Genomic DNA, 21,885 nt, shown 5'->3' with positions numbered 1-21,885 from the left:
TAAAAAGGGCAACAGAAGTTTACCGCAGTTCAATGGTCGTAAATCGATTGAGACAAAATAAATCCGGGTTACAAACTAAAACCGAGGGAAACACATCAACTATAAGAGGATAACAACGAAACAACAGAAACACCGGGTTGTAGCAAAAATCAAACAACAATGCAATCTGCATAAAAAACGAACTATTAGATATCAACTTCAATATTCCTGACTTGGTAAAGGATATTTGAAGAAAAAATGGTGGGTTGATTCTGATTTTGTGGCTAGCTAACCCTTGCGCTTTATGGCAATGTTCAATAAACCGCTTAAATGACAATACTATATGGCAAAAATACTGTACAAATAAATGCAAGAGCACTCAGGACCGAGAAATACATAAAAAAATCAAACATGATTACATTTTGACATGTTAACCCCAGTATAACAGCGAATAATAATAGAAATTGAAGTAATAATGACAAATAAATTCATGTATATTCAGTTTGAAATACACTATCAATTCATTAAATAGAAAGGCGACATGGATAAGGGCTGGAAATTTGGACTGCCACTGAAAAGTGAGAGTATTTTGGATTGGCACAGATATTTTGCATTGTAAAATGCCAAATACAGTACCCAAAACTAGTTGTTTCAATGGTTTAATAACGTACAGAGATCGTAGCAGTTTCATAACAGGAGACATCGGATTAAACCTTCTCATGGGAAGCTATTGGAAACTATCGAGCATGTACACATTATGGGTCAACAGAAAGGTAGGTTAAGACTTTCAGATCAAGTAAGCACACAGCTGGTATGAAAAAAATATGAAGAACTAAAACAAAAATAGGTAGAAAATGACACTTTGTGCGCATAAAACCATAATTATTTTTAACCATTTCAACTTTTGATTCTTCGAGATTCCATTCATGTGTATCGTGCATGCACATGTCAGAGTGGAACTAACGTAGAACGGCAACACAGTCTATCTAAGTTTAGACCAAGAAAAACATTACAACCGACCAATCACATTATGATTATTTGTATTTAAATGACATAATGATTATTTGGTGGTACAGAACTAATTTACGGAAAATATTAAAAAAGACAAACATTTGTGGTTCTTTTATAACAAGCTTCCCAGGAACTTTCTGTACTTGCTGTCTCTGCCTTATCATTCTGAAACGCCAACTAATTGGATTGACTGCTTGAACGTGTTATATTTTTAATCAGAGGTCTATTATAAAGGCAACAGTACTTTACCGCTGTTCGAAAGTCATAAATTCATAAATCGAATAGGTAACGTGTAAGGAATAATGAATAAGTAACGAATAAGTAACCAACTTGACGACCCTGGGAACTTGTGACTAATCAAATATAAGAGGAGAACTACGACACAACAGAAACACAACACTAAAATGTAACACACACAGAAACGAACTATAATATAACAATGGCCATTTTTCTGACTTGGTACAGGACATTTTAAGAAATAAATGGTGAGTTGAACCTGGTTTTGTGGCTAACCAAACCTCCCGCTTTTATAATTCTCCATCGACAAATTTAAACGTTATTGAACGACAAACATTCCATATCTTCAAATTTATTTTTGTTATGTTTCGCCTCAAGAATTCATGTATTTATACATCCTGGATTTCCAATGTTTGGATTTGAGCAGTCCGGTAGACGATAAAAACAGGAAATTGCTTCATATGTAACACATTGATAAAGTGTACTTTCATTTTATATTTAATGCAGCACATATATATGTTAAAAAATAAATACATAAGGAAAAAGCATTAAGATTAAAAACTGCTAATCGTCTTCGTACCAGCAATCACTGTTGACTGTTGATGTTTTGATATCTAAAATAAATACATATACCTGCAATATAGATAAATAAGGTGGGTTAGTGACTAGTCATTTTAGGCTAATCTAATATGTTTAATTTATACATCGAATCTAGATAAGTGTATTGTTTTAAAAAAGTTTGTGTTATATGTGAATATGAAATACTTGAGATTTGCTTTGTTTTGTACTTTGTTTCGGGTCTGTTTTTATGATCAACAATGATACAACTGGTGAGTAATATATATACATAAACACAATGACAAATGTCAAACTTTTCGAATGAATGTACAACAAATTGACGATGAACCTCAGGAAGTTCTAAACTGGGGTATGAAAAGAACTATTTAAAAAAAAAAAATTTCATCAATAAACTAAGATTTTCCGAATTTTTATCCTCACTTAACAACACTATGATTTGTTTTACTTCCGATTTCAGTTTTGTACTTTAAACATAGTACACTATAATTTCAAATTGTCGAAACGTTGATGTCGGTAATAATTAGTAAAATTAGCCAAAGGAGATATTCATGCGAACACTGTTCTTCACGGACAGTATCTGTTTATCAGAATTCAGTATTCACGGTTGGGGTTTCCGACATTATAGGTCTTAGCTATGAGTTGAGTCATCTTTAAATCTTTCTTTTTGGGGTGGAATTTTTTTATAAAAAAATGTTGACATTTAAAAAGAATTAATCAAGTGTCAACATTAAGATATTATCTTGAGGATGCCATGGAAACGGGGTTCACAAAAATAGAGAAACTTTTTTCTAATACAGTAATTTATTTTTGAATTTCAGCTGAGGAAGAATCGGCAGAATTAGAAAATAAAGCGATTGTGGTTACAAATGGCCACTGCGACTCCGGAACAAGCACGACATGGTCGAATAAGTATAGTGGTGGCTGACATATTGTCAGAGATGCTTCAAGATATAATCGCACATGCACAGATGCCTCCCAAAGCATTATACGACAGAATTGTTCAAACAAAGGACTTTAATAAAAAACTATCCCCAGAGGAATGGCAAGTTGTTAACAAATTGGCGAACCCAGACAAAGGTTTCCAAGTGTTGGATGTTTCACTAGCATATAGAATTGTAAAGCATTTTAGGAACACATTTGTTACGAAACCAACAAGAAATTGGGGTTCAAATCCTATTCCTACAGAAGTTGAGATTGGGGATGATGTTGAAAGAATTCGTAGAGCTAGAAATAGATATTTACATGGATTATCTATCAATATATCCGAAACAATAATGTCTGATTTCTTCAAAGAATTTACTGAAGTTGCAAAACGAATTGATCAATACTTGAATAAGACTCTAGATTCGTCTTTCGAAAAGAAAATAGAGTACTTTCGCACTTGCAGCATTACCGAAAACAGAACTAGAGAAACATTAGAGGCTACATCGGTTGTAGAAAACCCAGAAGGTAATATTTAATTAACTATATAACATCTTTCTTATTTTTCGATCGCATATTCTATGCAGTTTTGTTTTTACTTGTACGTCTGTTTTTGATTTTATTTTTTCTTTCCCATGGCGTTCTGTGATTCTTTTTCGACCAATAAATTTCGAATATCCTTTTTTTGGGCCTCTTTTTCATTTTATAAAAGTAAAACTCTATACCCATGCAAATTGTCAACATTCAATTATGTGTTTAAGATTTAAGATGATTAATAGGTTTTCACTCCTCATATATAGTTTGTTTTATCTGAAACTTGATAGGGGTATCTTTTTAGTTTTGAAATTATGTGTTGAATTCTCAATTTGAACTATATTTTGAGGGAAACAATTTTGGCAATTGATACTATAACATATACTGAACTAACCGAACACTCATACAAACAAAATATAATGCAAAAGACGTTTGAATTTGAGGCTCAAATACAGAAAAAAAACCTGAAATAATTGCATGATTTTTTAGAAGATCGATACCGGGTGCTTTGACAGGTAAAAGTGTCTCATGTCATACACGTACACTCTTATATTTATGCACACTCAGTAAAATGTCACAACCGGTGAATTAACAGAACACACGACTATTCTGGCATCTAATGATGCAAGAGCGCGATTAGAAGTCACTTGAAAGTTTAGACATAGAAACTTTGTATTTTTATGCAGTGTCGATTACAGCTGTCTGTTTATCCTCTTATCTCAATAAGAGCAGTGCTTGTGTAAGGAGCATACCCTATCAATGCAATGGAGTGCAAATAGTATTATTCTTAAGTAAGCATGTACCATTGAACAATGTAATTTTTTTTACCAGGCACAACTTTTCTAGTTTACCAGCAGGATAAAAAAGTAACAGTATATTATAAAAAGGGACTGACAGCATATATAAGACAGCAAATATCATTAACTAGTGAGTATACACAGATCCTCCGATATTTTAATAAAGTTGTAGATAAAAGAAGAGTCAATCAAACAAACAAATAGCTACACAGCCTCATAAGCTTTGCTGCATAATTATGTATTATTTTTGTTTAGAAAAAAAGTAACATAATGGCGCATTTAAATATAGAAAAAGGTACATTAAAATTGCGTTTAAAATTATAAGTCCTGGAAAAGAATAGTTCTTGAAGAATATGCTAATGTCAGCCAAATCAAGCTTCATGGAAAACTCCGTCGAAATTTGTATCGCAATGTCATAAAATTACGCAAATTAGACTGTAAAATTGTTTTATACGCTTTCAATGCGAATTGTTATTTGAAGGTTTATAGAAATGTTCATTATAGGCATTATAATTACAATACCATAACAGGAGAAAATATTTACCAAGAACTTGTATGTCTAACTTAAGATTATTATTTTTGCCTTGAAAAGATTATTATTTTCATCAATACACTGTGTTAAATGTCTTTAATATATATCTTTAATGGATATGTTGTTTTATATTTGTATTCCTAGATGATGGTGATAAAAGTCCATTTGTTTTAATCTTTCCCGAGATTCAAGATGGAGATGCTGTAGAGAAAGCAAAACTACTGAACGATTTCAAAGACGAAATTAACAAGGGCCAACTTAAATTTGTTTTTGATAGAGCAACAGAGGGAAGTTTACTTTTATATGTTGAAGTAATAAAGTCATTGTTGGAACAAGATTCATCCTTTTTTATAGAGATAGGCACATTTATGGATCGAATTTCAGAGCTGATAGATCTAGACTTTTGCACCGATGAAAGCATTCACGTTATAATCACTCAACCTGAAGGTAAGAATTACAACCAATCAATGTTACAACTATAAAATGAGCTGTTAAAGGTGTATAGTCCATTTGTGTCTCTCTATTTATGTATATGCATCCTTATCTTACAGAAACAAGTTTCTTTAAGTCTTCTTTTTCTCCCCTGATTTTTCTCTTCATAATCAAATACAAGAAATGAACATCAGTAGACTACCATTCACTATTTAGTATGTTGTAATTTGATTATCTCAGTTTGAAAAAAAAATATCTAAATCTTTGCAATATTTTTTCAATTATTTCCCGACGTCATGTATTACCATATTTTACAATTTATTGAAAAACCTAATACTATCAATGTTATCTTCGAATGAAATTTTTCCAATTTAAATTGTGGGCAGATTGATATTTAGGATGACACAAAAAACATTACTAGTAAAGGCTCTGTTTTCAGATGAATTATGTGATATTGAAACAGACAGTGATTCTGAAAATGAAATGAGCGAAGAAGAACAGCATATTGATCACCATGCATTGGCTGTTCAATTTTGCTTGCAAAAAGAGACATTGACCTCGGAGGAAAACTTTCAAGAAGGAATGAAGGAATTTATTGAAACAGTTGTTACGATAGCAAATGGAAAGCATTTAACCGAAAAACACGAAATAAATGCCACTCTTGAACCTGGAATAGAAAACGGTATGTGTAGTCTTCTTTTATATAACAGAATAATAGCTGTTATTTTCCGCCGTTTAATCACGTCTTCGTATTATACTATATTTGCGTTTTAATTTCTTAGATGTTCTATTCTTAATTTTTTTTAATTGTCATTATGAATGGATTTGAACAACTTTAAAAAGCAACTTTATAAAGCAAATTTATATATGTCACTAAAAGATTTAGAAAATTTTAAGACACACGAGAAACCAATGTAGGTATTTTTAACATTGCCATATTAGCGGGAGGTTTGTCTAACCATACAACCAGGTTCAACCCACCATGTTTTCTTAAAATGTCCTGAACCAAGTCAGTAATATTGCACTTGTTATGAAATTGTCCTTTTTATGTTTGTTGGCGTTTGTTATTGTAGCAGTTCAGAGTGTATGTTGTTCAGATGTTCTCCTCTTATAATTGATGTATTTCTTTCGGTTTTGATTTGTGAACCATATTTGTTTCAGTTAAATTGCTTTACGACTATTCTATGACAGTTGTATACTACTGTTGCCTTTATTAAACAAAGGAAAATATGATACCTGGCATTTATCAGTGCCTATATTGGTCGAGGGATGATACTAGGGCCGACATGGAAATAACATGTTTTAATTTATTTATCGCATATTTAAGTTCTATAGAAAAGAGAAAAACGTCCAATTATAACTATCTAATTAACCATCAACAAATAAATTCTAAACATATTAATCACGTTTTCCATTTAATTTATTTCATTTAATGCAAACAAATTTATATTAACATTTAACCTTATTTTTGTATGGTTATACACAAAGCCGGAATTAGGTATAACTGGCACTTAATCGATAATCGTTGGTTGCACATTGTTACCAGTGGCCATTGTAGCAAAATTCTTAAAATTATCAAGACAAACACCGTCATTGTAAGCCACTGTAGTTATGGACGCAATGACGTGACGTCATTTGGAATCAGGGCACAATAACCAATCGACAGCGTTAAAGATAAACCTGTGTTTTACATTTTTAAATCACCTTTTTTTACTTAGAGTATCAAAATAGCATATGTCTTTCGCCTTATAATAGCATAGAGGCTTGAATTTTGTCAAAATCTGTTGATAAAAAATATTTCAGATCAAATAACCTTTTCCAATCCTGATTTCAAATTGTTCCATTTTAATATTCATTTCTGTTTGCAGCTACTTTGTCAAGACCTGGGCTCTTTCAGTATTCTGAGGGAAAACAATTAACATTACCCGAATTTCACAGAAGGTATAAGGAAAATCTACCACTTCTAGTGATCGTGACAAAGGGGTTCAATGGGGAGACACATTATGACGATTATGCTACCAATCAGGTAAGCTTTAATAATGAAATGATACGACACAGCAATTTTATAGAAAAATATATCTTACCGTTTTGCAGTAAACAATAAAAAGTACTACTTTAACGTTCTACGTTACACAGTAATACAAATTTACGTACCAGACAGTTTCTGGATCATATACAGACAGACCAACGCTATTACATATTACCCGAAATTCCACTTTGCGCTTGTTTCAGCTACCACAGCATCCCACCTACAACGCATAGATCCAATCAAGGTCATTGTGTTTGCAGAACGGATATTGTTCCACTCATAATGAGAGTAGAACGCAAACATTGTGGCGTGTCCAGTGGATATTCTTTTGCTTATGGTATACCGTCTCATACGTCCATCACTAAATATCTGGGTACAAATCGAGACATCAGGATATGCTGCCAGGTGTGTAACCTCCAACTTTGTTGAGGAAATGAGGAATGTGTCAAAGAGATAACAACTCGACCAAATAAAAAACAACAGCGGAGGGTCACCAACAGGTCTTCAATGTAGCGAGAAATTCCCGCACCCGGAGGCGTCCTTCAGCTTGCCCCTAAACAAATATATACTAGTCCAGTGATAATGAACGCCATACTAATTTCCAAATTGTACACAAGAAACTAAAATTAAAGTCTTGCACTCCTATGACGCTGTTTAAAGAATGGCCCTTTAAGAAAGCGTAACGGACGCAGTCCGTCCGCCCTGAGTCTTCGACCTACTGTCTTATCAGAAATTCTGTAGTTGTGATGACAGGTATTCCATGGGCCGTATTTTCCGCAAAAAATATATAATTGCGCAATTGTAAAAGACGTGCTGCGCTGTTTAGACATTGCGACGTCTGATGGGGTCTGCATTTCCCAATCTATCTTGTGTTGAACCATTTTGACTCGCCAGTCTTTCTATTGTTATTCTTAATTTGCGACGTGAACGTGCATCATCCCAGTTCTGACCATGCCAACTGCTTGTTCGATCCCATTTTGGAATTACCGTGGCATCTAATTTTGAATTTTTTCCTTCATTTTTTTAAGATGGCAAATTATTTTCCATGATACATTAGCCTTATAATTGATAATATAATCAAAGAACTTTAATGCATCATTGATTCACGGCAAACTCGCTGATCGGACGAAAGTTAACATTTTGGATTTTTATCGTGTCTGTTTAGGATTATTTTTTTGAAAATAAAATAATTAACAGATGCTAGTATGGTAATAGATATGTCTTTAAATTACAACAAATGTGATATTAAAAATAATGTTTTCTGATATGCAACAGGTTCCATGTTATCTTAGATATTTAGCTTTGTGCTAAAGGTAAACATGAAAGCGGCTCGAACGCATGAAATGTATAATGTGTTTGTTTAAGTAATATCAAGTTGAGTCTTGTAGTATAATAATTTAATTTTGATGGACAGGACAATTATTTACAGATTACACGGACTCTTTACAAGAAGTTGTAGTAATAAAATGAACAGTTCCTCTTTTCCTGCAAGAAATGCACATGTCGACAATAAAAATTTCTTCACTGATGATCAGGGCCAAACTTTTGAAAATCCGAAACCTTATTAAAAAAACGAAAAAAATGTAGCCAGAGAAGTGAAGGAATTAGAACTGTGCATTTGGGAGATATTTTGCCTAATTTTGATAAACTAACAAAAACTGTAACAGAAATTTTCAATAGAACAATATCCAAATGTTCATGCCAGGAGGAAGAGAACTATTTTGATTAACACATTTGAGCAATAATGAGAACTTCATATTTGGAAATAAAATAGATCCAATCAAGGTCATTGTGTTTGCAGAACGGATATTGTTCCAATAGAGTAAGTAAGTTTTATTAAAAAAACAACAACAACGAAAACGTCTAACAAAGACAAGTCCCCAAACACATACACAAAAATGAAAGAAAATAAAATAAAATAAAAACTACGCACAATGTTCAACAAGGTGAAATCCTTTGCTCCTTTGAACAGATCCTATCAATTGATACAATTTGAATGATTTTGTTCTTCAGATAATTCGTTTCCATCGAGCATGCCAACAGCCTAGAGCTCTAGCCAGACTATCAACGGATGCTGGAAGTCAAAGAGACGAGTTCCTAAGTATACCTGTTGATGGAAAATATAAATTTGCTGTTGTGAAAAGTTTGAAGAAAGGTAACTTTTCATTTTCTGGTGAAGTAAAAAAATATTTAATGGTGTGTTGGAGTTTTTAACTGCAATACATTAAAAAAGATTACGAAAAACTAACCAGAATGCAGTATCTTTTCTAACACCAAAGTTGCATTAAAGTAAAACCTGTAGTTGCTGAATTCAAAAAACAATAAGATAACAAAAAAAGTTTAATATCATCACCTCGATTGGTTGATACATTACTGTCCTTATATAGACGCTCAAGGTTTTTTCGAATCGCAAGAGAATAGAAGAATAATCAAATGTGTTTCATCAGTTCTAACATCACGACCAGACAATAGTTTAAAAACAACCATAGCTGAGGTACTGATTAAAAACAGTCTTGAAACTACTTTTCAATGTCATATTCATTTCAGTCAAAGAACATTTAAATTTAATAAAATTAAAACCTTCATTTAGTTCCTGTAATTAATAAGTAAAATCCAGATAATTTAGTAAAACACGTAAAATAAAGATCACCAATAAAAACTTCAGTCATAGTCTGGAAATAAAATTTAATAAATCAATTATGTTTACGTAGTGGGAAACCCGCAACTTATGAAAGAAATATTAGCAGAAAATAATTTGCCAGTCCAAGTAAGATACGCAAGCTACAACATAGAACTTAGATCTACTCTGGAAAGTATTAAAGGAGTCAATATACTGATCATGAAGACTTACGTAGAAGATAACATACAAGGGAACTGTTTAGAAGATGGTAATTATTAACTCCTTAAACATTGTTTACTTTAAAGGTAAGATAAAATGTATAGGTTGAAAAATCGAAACACCGTTCACAAAGATAGTTCTCACCTGTAAATACAACAAGTAGCAGATACCATTATTGAATCAATAAATTTGTTTGCAATGTACAAAATCGCATACGAATAGGGAATTTATAGTAACAACAGCTATTCATTCGAAGTTCTTATTTGCTTATTTATAACTGTTATTGGCATACACATGATACATGAGATATGTAATGATAACAACAATCGTAATATTAGGGGACGACATGTGTATTATACATTTTTTTTATGGCTTTATACGGATTTCTGTAATATATTTTTTGGATCTTCGCCGACTTGGTACATATAAAAATAGAAGGTATCCAGTATTTTGATATTTATCTCTTTACTAACTATAATCATATTTTGGGTGAGGCATGTTAGCTCACATATTTCTTGAAACTGTAAATAGTTATCACAGGTACCAGGATTATAATTTAGTACGCCAGACACGCGTTTCGTCTTCATAAGGCTCATCAGTGACGCTCATATCAAAATATTTATAAAGCCAAACAAGTACAAAGTTGAAGAGCATTTCGGTTCCAAAATTCCAAAAAGTTGTGCCAAATACGACCAAGGTAATCTATGCCTGGGATAAGAAAATCCTTAGTTGTTCGAAAAATTCAAAGTTTTGTTTACAGGAAATTTATGTAACATTCACGGTGACCTATATTTGCGAAGTACTCTGTCATTTGGTCTCTTGTAAAGAGTTGTCTTATTGTCTATCATACCACATCTTCTTTTTTATACTTAGATTGATAGACAAGTAAATAAACAATAGGTCACCGAACGGCTTTTAACAATGAGCAAAGCCAATACCGCATAGAAACATATAAAAGGCCCAGAAATGACAATGTAAAACAATTCAAACGAGAAAACTAACAGCTTTATTTATATAAAAAATGAACGAAAAACAAGTATGTAACACATAAACAAACGACATCCACTGAATGAACTGTTCATTTGCGGGATTAATACTTTTTTTGATAATAAAGAAACATCTGTTCAATTAGGAGATAACTGTATTGTATTTTAAGCTTGGCCTTCGTAAAACGTAGATTTTACTGTCGCAAATTGAGTTTACCTAGCGACGCGGAGCGGAGATAGGTAAACGGATATTTGCGACAGTAAAATCAAGTTTTACGAAGGCCAAGCTTAAAATACAATACAGTTATCTCCATTCTAATGCCGCATCTTAAAATAAATGTTATTTTTTGGCTTAAAAATGGCATTAATGAAAAAGTCCGCGAAACTGTCGCATTGTTTTTAGCATCTTAACAGTGTGACGTCATGTGTTTAATCTGGATGTCAAACATGAATTTTAAACGTATTTTTACTTTTCGTACGCTTCATAATGGTTTCAATATCGACAAAAAGAAGATTTTGAGGCTCAAAATGAGAATATCTTGTTAATTTTTTGAGAAATTACATATCCAAAAAAAATCGGAATTCAAAATGGTGGCTTTCTTAGTTACGGACTGGTAGAACGTGGAATCTAACCCCTCAAAATATTTATCAACGTCCAATGAAAATTATCGTTACAAACTAATTGCATTAGAATGTTCGTTTATTTGTAAAACAATTTCAGGTTTGATACATTTTAGAGTTATTATTGTTTGACTGTATCGTAGCAATAATATAAACTACAAATATCCCATTTAGTCGTAAGATACAGGAAAATTAAACAGTTTCATAAAACTCCCTGAAGGTTTGACAAAGTTGTTAATGGCTTACAAACGTTTTCAACAGACTGACCCATATGCTGACGCCGACGCCGAAACCGACGGAATGTACTTTTGCCATTTCGCTTTTCACGACTTTCGTCGCAGGCTCGACAAAATGAATAATCACTTAGTCACAAATGCCATCAAAATTACAATTGATATCTTTCCACGTATCTTATATATTGCAATGTTCATCAATAATGTGAATGTGACGCTAATTCTATTTACATGTAAATATAAACAAAAATACCATTTCACTAAATGTATTTTCCATAGCAGTTGTAATATCACCTATATTATAGATATAGGAAGATGTGGTATGAGTACCAATGAAACAATTCTCCATCCAAATAACAATTTATAAAAGTTTACCATTATAATCAATGTACAGCCTTCTACACGGAGCCTTGGCTCTCACCGAACAAAAAGCTATAAAGGGCTCCAAAATTACTAGTGTAAAACCATTCAAACGGGAAAACCAACGGTCTTATTTATATGAAAAAAAACGAGAAACGAGAAACACTTATAAATTACATAACAGCACGTTTATCATTGCAGAGTGTAATTTTCCTATAAGATCTTTTTCCACTACAGGTGTAATATCACCTGTATCAGCATTGGTGGCTATATGCCCAGATATATCAGTATCTATCATTACTGGATACACACATAAATCGCAGGAACAGTTCCAGGCTAAGCTGAGATCAATGGACAACTTTGTACACAGGAATATCAAATTTAAAGATAACGAAGGTAGTCCAGGTAAACAATTATTACCATGTTTTAATATAGGAACGGTGTTTTAGTATAGTTGTCATGGTTATGGGTTTCGATATCATAAGACGAATTTTAAATACGGACTAAACAATTTTATATTAAAGCGTGCGAATTGAATATAAAGGATTACAAGGAATAGGTCACTGAGGAATCAACTCAACGATAAAGAAAAACACAATAGATATGGATGTCAAAATTTGGTTTTTAACAATGGATAGATGATAACTCTAAATTATTGAAAACATTATGCAGGACTATCAATGACCAGCCAACAATTCTTGGTTTCACAAATACACTCAAAACAATAAAGATATGTAACAAATTAAATGACACTAATGACGCGGATTCTCAAAATGAGAGGCATGAGCATGTACGACGGCCTTTTAATTACATGTATATACATATAATGGCATATTGTCATTCTAAACTGTTTCCCAAAATTGATCGCCCTGAAGATCATAAAAAACATTTTCTTAAAATAAAGTATAGCAATAAAGGTTTTGATTTTGTAGATATTGCCGGTATTTTTAACGACTATTCTGTTGAAGAGCAAATTCCTTGATATTTTGATAATACTGAACTCCCTCTTATTTGTTATATTTACAAGAAATCTACCCGGACATTTGTGTCTGATTATAGCCAATTGTGTAAAGATGTTAATATCAGTGAAAATACACCTACGTACTTCATGTAATTGTAGTAATTCCGAATACATTTATGGACCCATTTCCCATGTTATAACAGGAGATCTTAACATCGTTCAAGACCGAGAGTTAAAACCGTTCCTCAGGAAAGAACCTAAATATCGTCCTGTCAATTATTAATTGGAATGAGTGTCGTAATATCATCCACGACTCGGTCCGTACTTACTGTTTGAAATGGATAAAACGGGAAAAATCTGACAAAAAATCTTTGGACTCTTTTTTTAATTCAGTAATGAACATAGTTGATATACGTATTCAAAATTTTAAAGAACATTTTTCTATAAACAATAACCACAATGAAACTATTTCTCGTATCAAACAAACTAAAAGAACTAGCCAAGGAATTTGATTTTATCCCGGCCGATAAAGCTGCTAATAATATTATTATTGTTTGACGTAAATATTACATTGAGGTTCTGAAAAAAGAAATCACCAATGATAGCAATCACCAACATTCCAACTGACTCCATTTTCAGAAAACGACATCTGTAACAAGCATAAACTTTTAGCTACCGCTTTACAATCAGAACCAAATACAATGACAGTCCCAACTATGCATTGGCTTCCGAAGCTACACAAAACATCTTACAAATATAGATTTATTTCGTCTTCAAGCCATTGTTCCACTACTAAATTTTCTATTATTTTTACCATTACACTTGGTACAATGAGAAACCTCATAATAAATTGCTCAAATAAGGCCTTCGATAATAGTGGAATTAATTACTTTTGGAGTGTCAAAAACTGATAAATTGCATGCTTATATTGGTGATTTTGAATCTGTTCAAAGTTTTGATTTTCCTACCCTATATACCACATTGCCTCACATTCTCATTAAGAAAAAATTTACACACCTAATTAAATGGGCATTTAAAAGTCAGAATTTGAATATATATGCTCAAACTCTTTTAGGTCATTTTTTTAGTAGCAATAAACAAAAAAACTATGTCAATTGGACATGCTTTGAAACTATATCTGCCCTTAAATTTTTACTAGATAACATTTTTGATCGCTTTGGAGATTCCGTATATCGTCAGGTCCAATGGGGACTAACTGTGCACCACTTATTGCAGTCCTGTTTTTGTTTTGCTATGACCTACAATTTATGATAAAAATCAACAAATACCCATCGAAACAACATCTGATAAACAAATTAAATAACTCTTTTAGATATTTGGATGATATTTTGGCTCTATCCTGTTGAACTTACATTAAATAAAGCTAATACTATAAATGACCACTGGCCTTTCCTCTATCTTGATATCTATATCACTAACGGAATGCTTAATACTAAAATTTATGATAAAAGAGATGATTTTTCATTTCCTATCGTTAATTCTCCATTTTTAGATGTTGACGTTCCCTTGTCACCATCTTACGGTGTTTATATATCTCCACTTGTACAATTCGCTCGTGTATTTAACAATGTTTTAGATTTTAACGAGAGAAATTGATGTATTACTGAAAAATTATTACATCAGGGTTTTCGATATCACAAACTAGTCAAAACATTTACTAAATTTTATCATCGGTATAAGGACATCATTCGTAAATATAGCTCAACATGCAGACTTCTTATACGTTCATGTATTTCACATCTAATTTTATATTGAAATATTCTTTATAAAGCAAAAAAATGTCAGAATTCACCCCAGAAACTAACAAAACCTTTAGACAGACTTATTAGGAAGGGATATAGTTATAATAATGTTGCATATTTTGGCGTTAATATTGATTCACTTATAGGGTCTTTGCATCGGAACTAAACACATTTATTCAAAAACCAGTTGTTGGTATGACACGGGTTATGTTGTTCTCATATATGTTATGATGGTATGATACTAAACCCCTAAAGGGAAGGATTGTGCCTGATATTCATATGATACAGACATAATCTTTCAATCAGTTTAATTGAAAACTGGAGCTGACATGTCAGTTAACTGTTAGTAGTCTGTTGTTATTTATATATTATTGTCATTTTGTTTATTTTCTTTGGTTACATCTTCTGACATCAGACTCAGACTTCTCTTGAACTGAATTTTAATGTGCGTATTGTTATGCGTTTACTTTTCTACATTGGCTAGATGTATAGGGGGAGGGTTGAGATCTCATAAACATGTTTAACCCCGCCGCATTTTTGCACCTGTCCCAAATCAGGAGCCTCTGGTCTTTGTAAGTCTTGTATTATTTTTTATTTTAGTTTCTTGTGTACAATTTGGAGTTTAGTATGGCGTCAATTATCACTGAACTAGTGTATATATTTGTTTCGGGGCTAGCTGAAGGACGCCTCCGGGTGCGGGAATTTCTCGCTACATTGAAGACCTGTTGGTGACCTTCTGCTGTAGTCTTTTCTTTGGTCGGGTTGTTGTCTCTTTGACACATTCCCCATTTCCATTCTCAATTTTAATTTTACATAGAAATAATTAAAAACATAAAACTTGTTATGTAATTTCCTCGCTTCATTCTAAAATAATGGCCGCTTGACTTTGAAATAACTGATATTTTCAGAACGACACGACAGAAATGTCATCACGGAAGTTCTAAATAAGATTTTTTTTTAATTCTTCAACATTTCAAACATTCAATATATGTGAATTGATGATATAACATACATATGTAAATTGTGTATTAAAGATTACATTTAAAAAAGAAAAACACACTGTTTTTTTTCAGAACTCACCAAATTTGAAAGAGGTGCGACAACTACGGGAACGGGAAATGCTGTACCTCCAGATTTACTTCCATGTGATTACAGTCATGGCGATGACTACAATGATGTACCGCCAAAGCTAATTCCTAGACAAAAAAGTAAAAGTGTAAGTGATGAACAAGACGATATTTATGAAGACTTACCCGAACCTGATCCTGAGTGGGTACCACCTCGTCCTCAAAAATATTCCGCTGAAAAAAGACCCCCATTACCAGCGCGGCCGTATGATTTATTAAGTTTAGTTGTAGAGGATCAGAACTATCGTGTGATGCATGCAGACGAAAGTTTGAATTTAGAATCATCTGACAATTATATGTACATCAGTGAAACATGTGCGTCTGACAGTGATTATTGCTCATCCACAAGTAGCTCGTCAGCTGGATCATCCAGGTCTTTTGTCGATGAGAAATCTGTCCAGGAGATACTTGTTATTCTTAAAAAACTTCACCTGTCTAAATATTGTAAGGAATTCGCAGACCAACTAGTCGACAGTGCTGTTCTGCAGGAATTAAATGAAGAAATTTTGAGAAGAGATTTCAATTTCATGCATGTTGAAGCGGTCAGACTTATGAAATATGTTAGATCTGGTCACATTCCCAAATAAAGCAAACATTCAAACAAACTTCGAATTTGTGCGCATATCTTTAAGTATTAATTCAAAGTTCAACATTTATTTAGGATTTACAATAATTAGATGAAACGCTTAATGGAGAACATCATTCTAAATATCAATATACTATGTATTCTGCTATGCTTTGAAAAACTAGAATTTAATATGTTTATTTATTATTACATCATTGCTGATTGACAACAATTTAAATATTACTTAAAGCTATTGAAAATAATTAAATGCTATTCAAGAGAATTCTTATGATAATCAAAAGTTATATATGTTTCAGAATGTTTCTTCTTTAACTGTAGGATTTTATTATTTTAAAGGTCATCATATCGCACTATTTAATAAAAATAAAAATATTTCAACAATTTGAAAATTAAAAAAAAATAGAACTGAGCTTTAAAAATATCCATGGAAATGGAAACGTGTGCACTCCTTTATCGCCCAGAAGACTGACAGTTTAAAAATATCCATGTTTGTTTTCAATTCTTTTTGAGTTCATTACTTAAACATATTTACACGACATACATGTATAAGTCTTTATCTTAATTAATCAGCCAATCGATGTGGTATAAAATGATCTGTTGTATTGGCAAAATACTTTCCTTTATTATTTGAATTAATGTATTCAAAACAACATGATTTTGTTTCAATGTTTAATTCCATATTGTTTTATTTTTAAAATTTAATCTCCAATCACGTAACTTTTTTATTCTATTACAAATTTACATTATTCAAACTGTATTGAGGTGTACCTAAGGTCAAAGGTAGTAAACCTTGCTACTTAGAAACATATTACAACGATCATCTTAACATGCTTAAGGTGATATGGGAGTCTAAAATAAAATTGATATAATTTGTTCATACTTTGCCAAAACGTAGTATTTATTGATATATGTTAAAAAATACAATAAAAATGATAGGTCACCGTGCATTTTTTCAAGCTATAAGTTGGACAAAATGTGTCCATTTTGTACGGATTTTACAGGAAAAAACACCATTTTGTGATTAGAAAGTAAACAAAATGAAAGAATTGTAAAATATATGAGGAAAAGATAGCTTTCAGACAATGCTTTCAGAAAGAAAAGATAGGGTCACCGTACGTTTGTTCCCGCTAAAATACAAAATAGGAAAATTCCGTTTAGATTCCTTCAGAAAATGCATTGTTTTAGAGTTAACTCCCCTTAAAATGCCAATTTAAAAAAAAAGAAAACAACCAAAAAAAAATCTACACTTAAAAATATTAATATTTATAAGTTATATTCTTATAAATTGCTTCTTTTAAATGAAAATTCATATTGAATATCTGCATTCCTGCATCAGATTTTGCTAACTTGATAGAAAATCTGGACCTTAACTTCTCTTTTTTTTTTACAATTCAAGATTGCGAAAGACACCCATACCACCTTAAGGTATTTAATTTAAAACAAGTGAACGGATTTTTTTTTTGTAATTCTAGATGAACCCTTTATGGATACTTGAACAATTTTTATGAAAGGAAATTATTTCAACAGTATAATTTTCAGTAAAAGATGATTTGAACAAATACGGAAAGATTATTCAATTTAACATATAAGCAAAAAGTAAAACACAAAAAAAAAAACTGAACTCCGAGGATATTTCAAAAAGGAAAGTACCTAATCAAATGTCAAAATCAAAAGTTCAAACACATAAAACGAATGGATGACAACTGTCATATTCCTAACTTGGTACAGACATTTTTTTATGTAGAAAAGGTGGATTGAACTTAGATTTATAGCTAGCTGAATTGCTCACTTGTACGACGATGGCATCAAATTCCATTATATTGACAACTATGCATGAACAAAACATACAGACATAATAGTTAAAAATGTCAAACATAGGGGTACGGTTAAATGTGTACTTTTTGTTCCGTATATAAATCAAATTGCCAACATTGTATATTACCCCGCTTAGAGATAAAGATGTTATAATTCGCCTGGCTTTAGAACGAATATTATGTAAAATCTGAAAAAAAAAATATTTAAATTATCGTAATCTAATTCATGAAAAGACATAAAGTTAGAATAATTTAGTATTAGACGACAACCACCACATGAACGCTAGGAAACAGTCGACAAAATTATATAGCTACAAGATATATTCGCTCTAACCATACTTTCACTTTTACATCATGAAATAACGTAAAAAGATGATAAAAGTATGTTTAAAATTAATCAATACAATTACATTTACTATGGTCATCAAGGTACCACAGATTAGTAGGAGAGATTCTACCTTGGTTAATAAAGAGAGGTACCTCAATAATTATAAAAGATATCTAAACCAAGCAATATAGTTTTTTTCCTGTCAGCAAAATAACAAGTTAAATCTATTTATAATTGGTTATTGATATGTGATAACTAAGTTTTTCCTATTTAAGATAATTTTCTAATGTGCCTTTTTAGCTCACCTGGCCCGAAGGGCCAAGTGAGCTTTTCCCATCACTTTACGTCAGTCGTCCGTCGTCGTTAACTTTTACAAAAATCTTCTCCTCTGAAACTACTGGGCCAAATTAAACCAAACTTGGTCAAAATCATCATTGGGGTATCTTCTTTAAAAAAATGTGTCCGCTGACCCGGCCAACCAACCAAGATGGCCACCATGGCTAAAAATAGAACATAGGGGAAAATGCAGTTTTTGGCTTGTAACTCAAAAACCAAAGCATTTATAGCAAATCGGACATGGGGGTAAAATTGTTGATAAGGTCAAGATCTATCTGCCCTGAAATTTTCAGATGAATCGGATAACCGGTTGTTGGGTTGCTGCCCCTAAATTGGTAATTTTAAGGAAATTTTACTGTTTTTGGTTATTATCTTGAATATTATTATAGATAGAGATAAACTGTAAACAGCAATAATGTTCAGCTAAGTAAGATCTACAAATAAGTCAACATGACAAAAGTTGTCAGTTGACCCATTAAGGAGTTATTGCCCTTTATAGTCAATTTTTAACCATTTTTAGCTTACCTGGCCCAAATGGCCAGGTGATCTTTTCCCATCACTTGGCGTCCGGCGTCGTCCGTCGTCGTTAACTTTTACAAAAATCTTCTCCTCTAAAACTACTGGGCCAAATTTAACCAGACTTGGCCACAATCATCATTGGGGTATCTAGTTTAAAAAATGTGTCCGTTGACTCGGCCAACCAACCAACCAAGATGGCCGCCATGGCTAAAAATAGAACATAGAGGTAAAATGTAGTTTTTGGCTTATAACTCTAAAACCAAAGCATTTATAGCAAATCTGTCATGAGGTAAAATTGTTTATCAGGTCAAGATCTATCTGCCCTGACATTTTCAGACGAATCGGACAACCCGTTGTTGGGTTGCTGCCCTGGAATTGGCAATTTTAAGGAAATTATACCGTTTTTGGGCTATTATCTTGAATATTATCATAAATAGAGATAAACTATGTTCAGCAAAGTAAAATTTACAAATAAGTCAACATGACCGAAATGGTCAGTTGACCCCTTTAGGAGTTATTGCCCTTTATAGTCAATTTTTAACCATTTTTCGTAAATCTAAATAATCTATTACAAAAATCTCCTCCTCTGAAACTACTGGGCTAAAATAATCCAAACTTGGCCACAATTTACTTTGGGGTATCTAGTTTAAAAAATGTGTGGCGTGACCCTGCCAACCAATCAAGATGGCCGCCATGGCTCAAAATAGAACATAGTGGTGAAATATAGATTTTGGCTTATATCTCTGAAACCAAAGCATTTAGAGCAAATCTGACATGGGATAATATTGTTCATCAAGTGAAAATCAATCTGCCCCTGAAACGTTCAAATGAATCGGACAACCGGTTGTTGGGTAATAAGTAATTTGAAGGAAATGTAGATTTTGTATTATATCTATGAAACCAAAGCATTTAGAGCAAATCTGACATGGGGGTTAAATTGTTTATCAGGTCAAGATCTATCTGCCCTGAAATTTTCAGACAAATCGGACAACCTGTTGTTGGGTTGCTGCCCCTGAATTAGTAATTTTAAGGAAATTTTGCAGATTTTGATTATTATCTTAAATATTATTATAGATAGAGATAAACTGTAAACAGCAATAATGTTCAGCAAAATCAGATCTACAAATAAGTCAACATGACCAAAATTGTCAATTGACCCCTTAAGGAGTTATTGCCCTTTATAGTCAATTGTTAACAATTTTCATAAATTTTTGTTCATTTTTGTAAATTTTTAGGAAATATTTTCCACCGTAATTACTGGGCCAAGTTCATTATAGATAGAGATATTTGTAGCAGCTAGAATGTTCAGTAAAGAAAAATCTACAAACACATTACCATCACCAAAACACCATTTTGTCATGAATTTATCTGTGTCCATTGTTAATATGCACATAGACCAAGGTGAGCGACACAGGATCTTGAGAGCCTCTAGTTATAAGGTTGCGAGACTCTAATAATTTTCCTAAACTCCTAAATCATCTATCAATATTTTTTTTACTAGTACCTTGAAATTGGTTTTACTTTGACTTAAGAGGTCAATTTTATATATGAGTACCAAACACGTCTCCACGGGCATATTGCATAAACACCAAATGTAAAAATAACTTTCATTAGCCTCCATTCAAAGTTATTACTTGTGACAATATTGATATATCATTGGAAATGACCATGTATGATCACAATTGTTTTAAACAGTTAACTGTTAATTAAAATCAAAAAAACATTCGGCACGACTTTTCAAACTGTATGGAATAGATCATTGCTCCAATCAGTTTGTTGACACTATTGATATTTTGGAAACCACACTCCGCACTATTAATTTCTATGTTCAGTGGACCGTGAAATTTGGGTAAGAAAGTATAGTTAGACAATAAAATTAAAAAGATCATATCATAGGGAAGATGTGTAATAAGTTTCAAGGTGATTGTACTTAACTTCATCAAAAACTACCTCGACTACAAACTTTAACCTGACGCAGGACAGACGGTCGGTTAAACGAACGGACGGACGAACGAACGGACGAACAAACCGACGAACGAACAGGCGGACGAACGGACGCACAGACCAGCAAATATAATGCCCATCAATGGGGCATTATAAAAACCATGATCGCTATTCTCCCGACAATAAAAGATATAGGAAAATATCAGATAAATGTTAGTTAAAATAGTACGTTAAGTATGAAACAACACGTTTGTACGGCTTAATTAATTCACAGTAACTTACAAATTTTCTGTCAGAGCGGACTTGTAAATATGTTTAATGAATGTACATATGAAGGCAATTTATATGCTGTGATTTTGTACATACACATTATTAGAGGTGTTTTAGTGATGTTTTCTATACTGAGTTTTAGAATCG

General features: G+C 32.4%; 1 protein-coding gene across 1 annotated transcript; it reads left to right on the top strand.

Moving 5' to 3' along the window:
* The first annotated feature begins 1,933 nt into the window (after positions 1 to 1,933).
* Positions 1,934 to 16,546, top strand: LOC143053982 (uncharacterized). Its single transcript, XM_076226809.1, has 10 exons — positions 1,934 to 2,057; positions 2,625 to 3,255; positions 4,093 to 4,188; positions 4,735 to 5,037; positions 5,462 to 5,704; positions 6,891 to 7,048; positions 9,065 to 9,206; positions 9,763 to 9,939; positions 12,328 to 12,495; positions 15,888 to 16,546. Exons 2-10 carry the CDS (start codon positions 2,673 to 2,675, stop codon positions 16,526 to 16,528), a joined length of 2,511 nt encoding a protein of 836 aa, XP_076082924.1. The 5' UTR covers positions 1,934 to 2,057; positions 2,625 to 2,672; the 3' UTR covers positions 16,529 to 16,546.
* Positions 16,547 to 21,885: the final 5,339 nt, after the last annotated feature.

The sequence above is a fragment of the Mytilus galloprovincialis genome, chromosome 12 (genome assembly GCF_965363235.1).
Source record: "Mytilus galloprovincialis chromosome 12, xbMytGall1.hap1.1, whole genome shotgun sequence".
Lineage (NCBI taxonomy): Eukaryota > Metazoa > Mollusca > Bivalvia > Mytilida > Mytilidae > Mytilus > Mytilus galloprovincialis.
The sequence above is the reverse complement of the archived record's forward strand: the minus strand, read 5'-3'. Positions and strand labels throughout refer to the sequence as shown.

Coding starts and splice junctions, on each gene's coding strand:
- LOC143053982 (XM_076226809.1), top strand. CDS start 2,673: ATGGCCACTGCGACTCCGGAACAAGCACGACATGGTCGAATAAGTATA. Junction 5,705..6,890: donor TGAACCTGGAATAGAAAACG/GTATGTGTAGTC, acceptor TTCTGTTTGCAG/CTACTTTGTCAAGACCTGGG. Junction 9,940..12,327: donor AGGGAACTGTTTAGAAGATG/GTAATTATTAAC, acceptor TTTCCACTACAG/GTGTAATATCACCTGTATCA.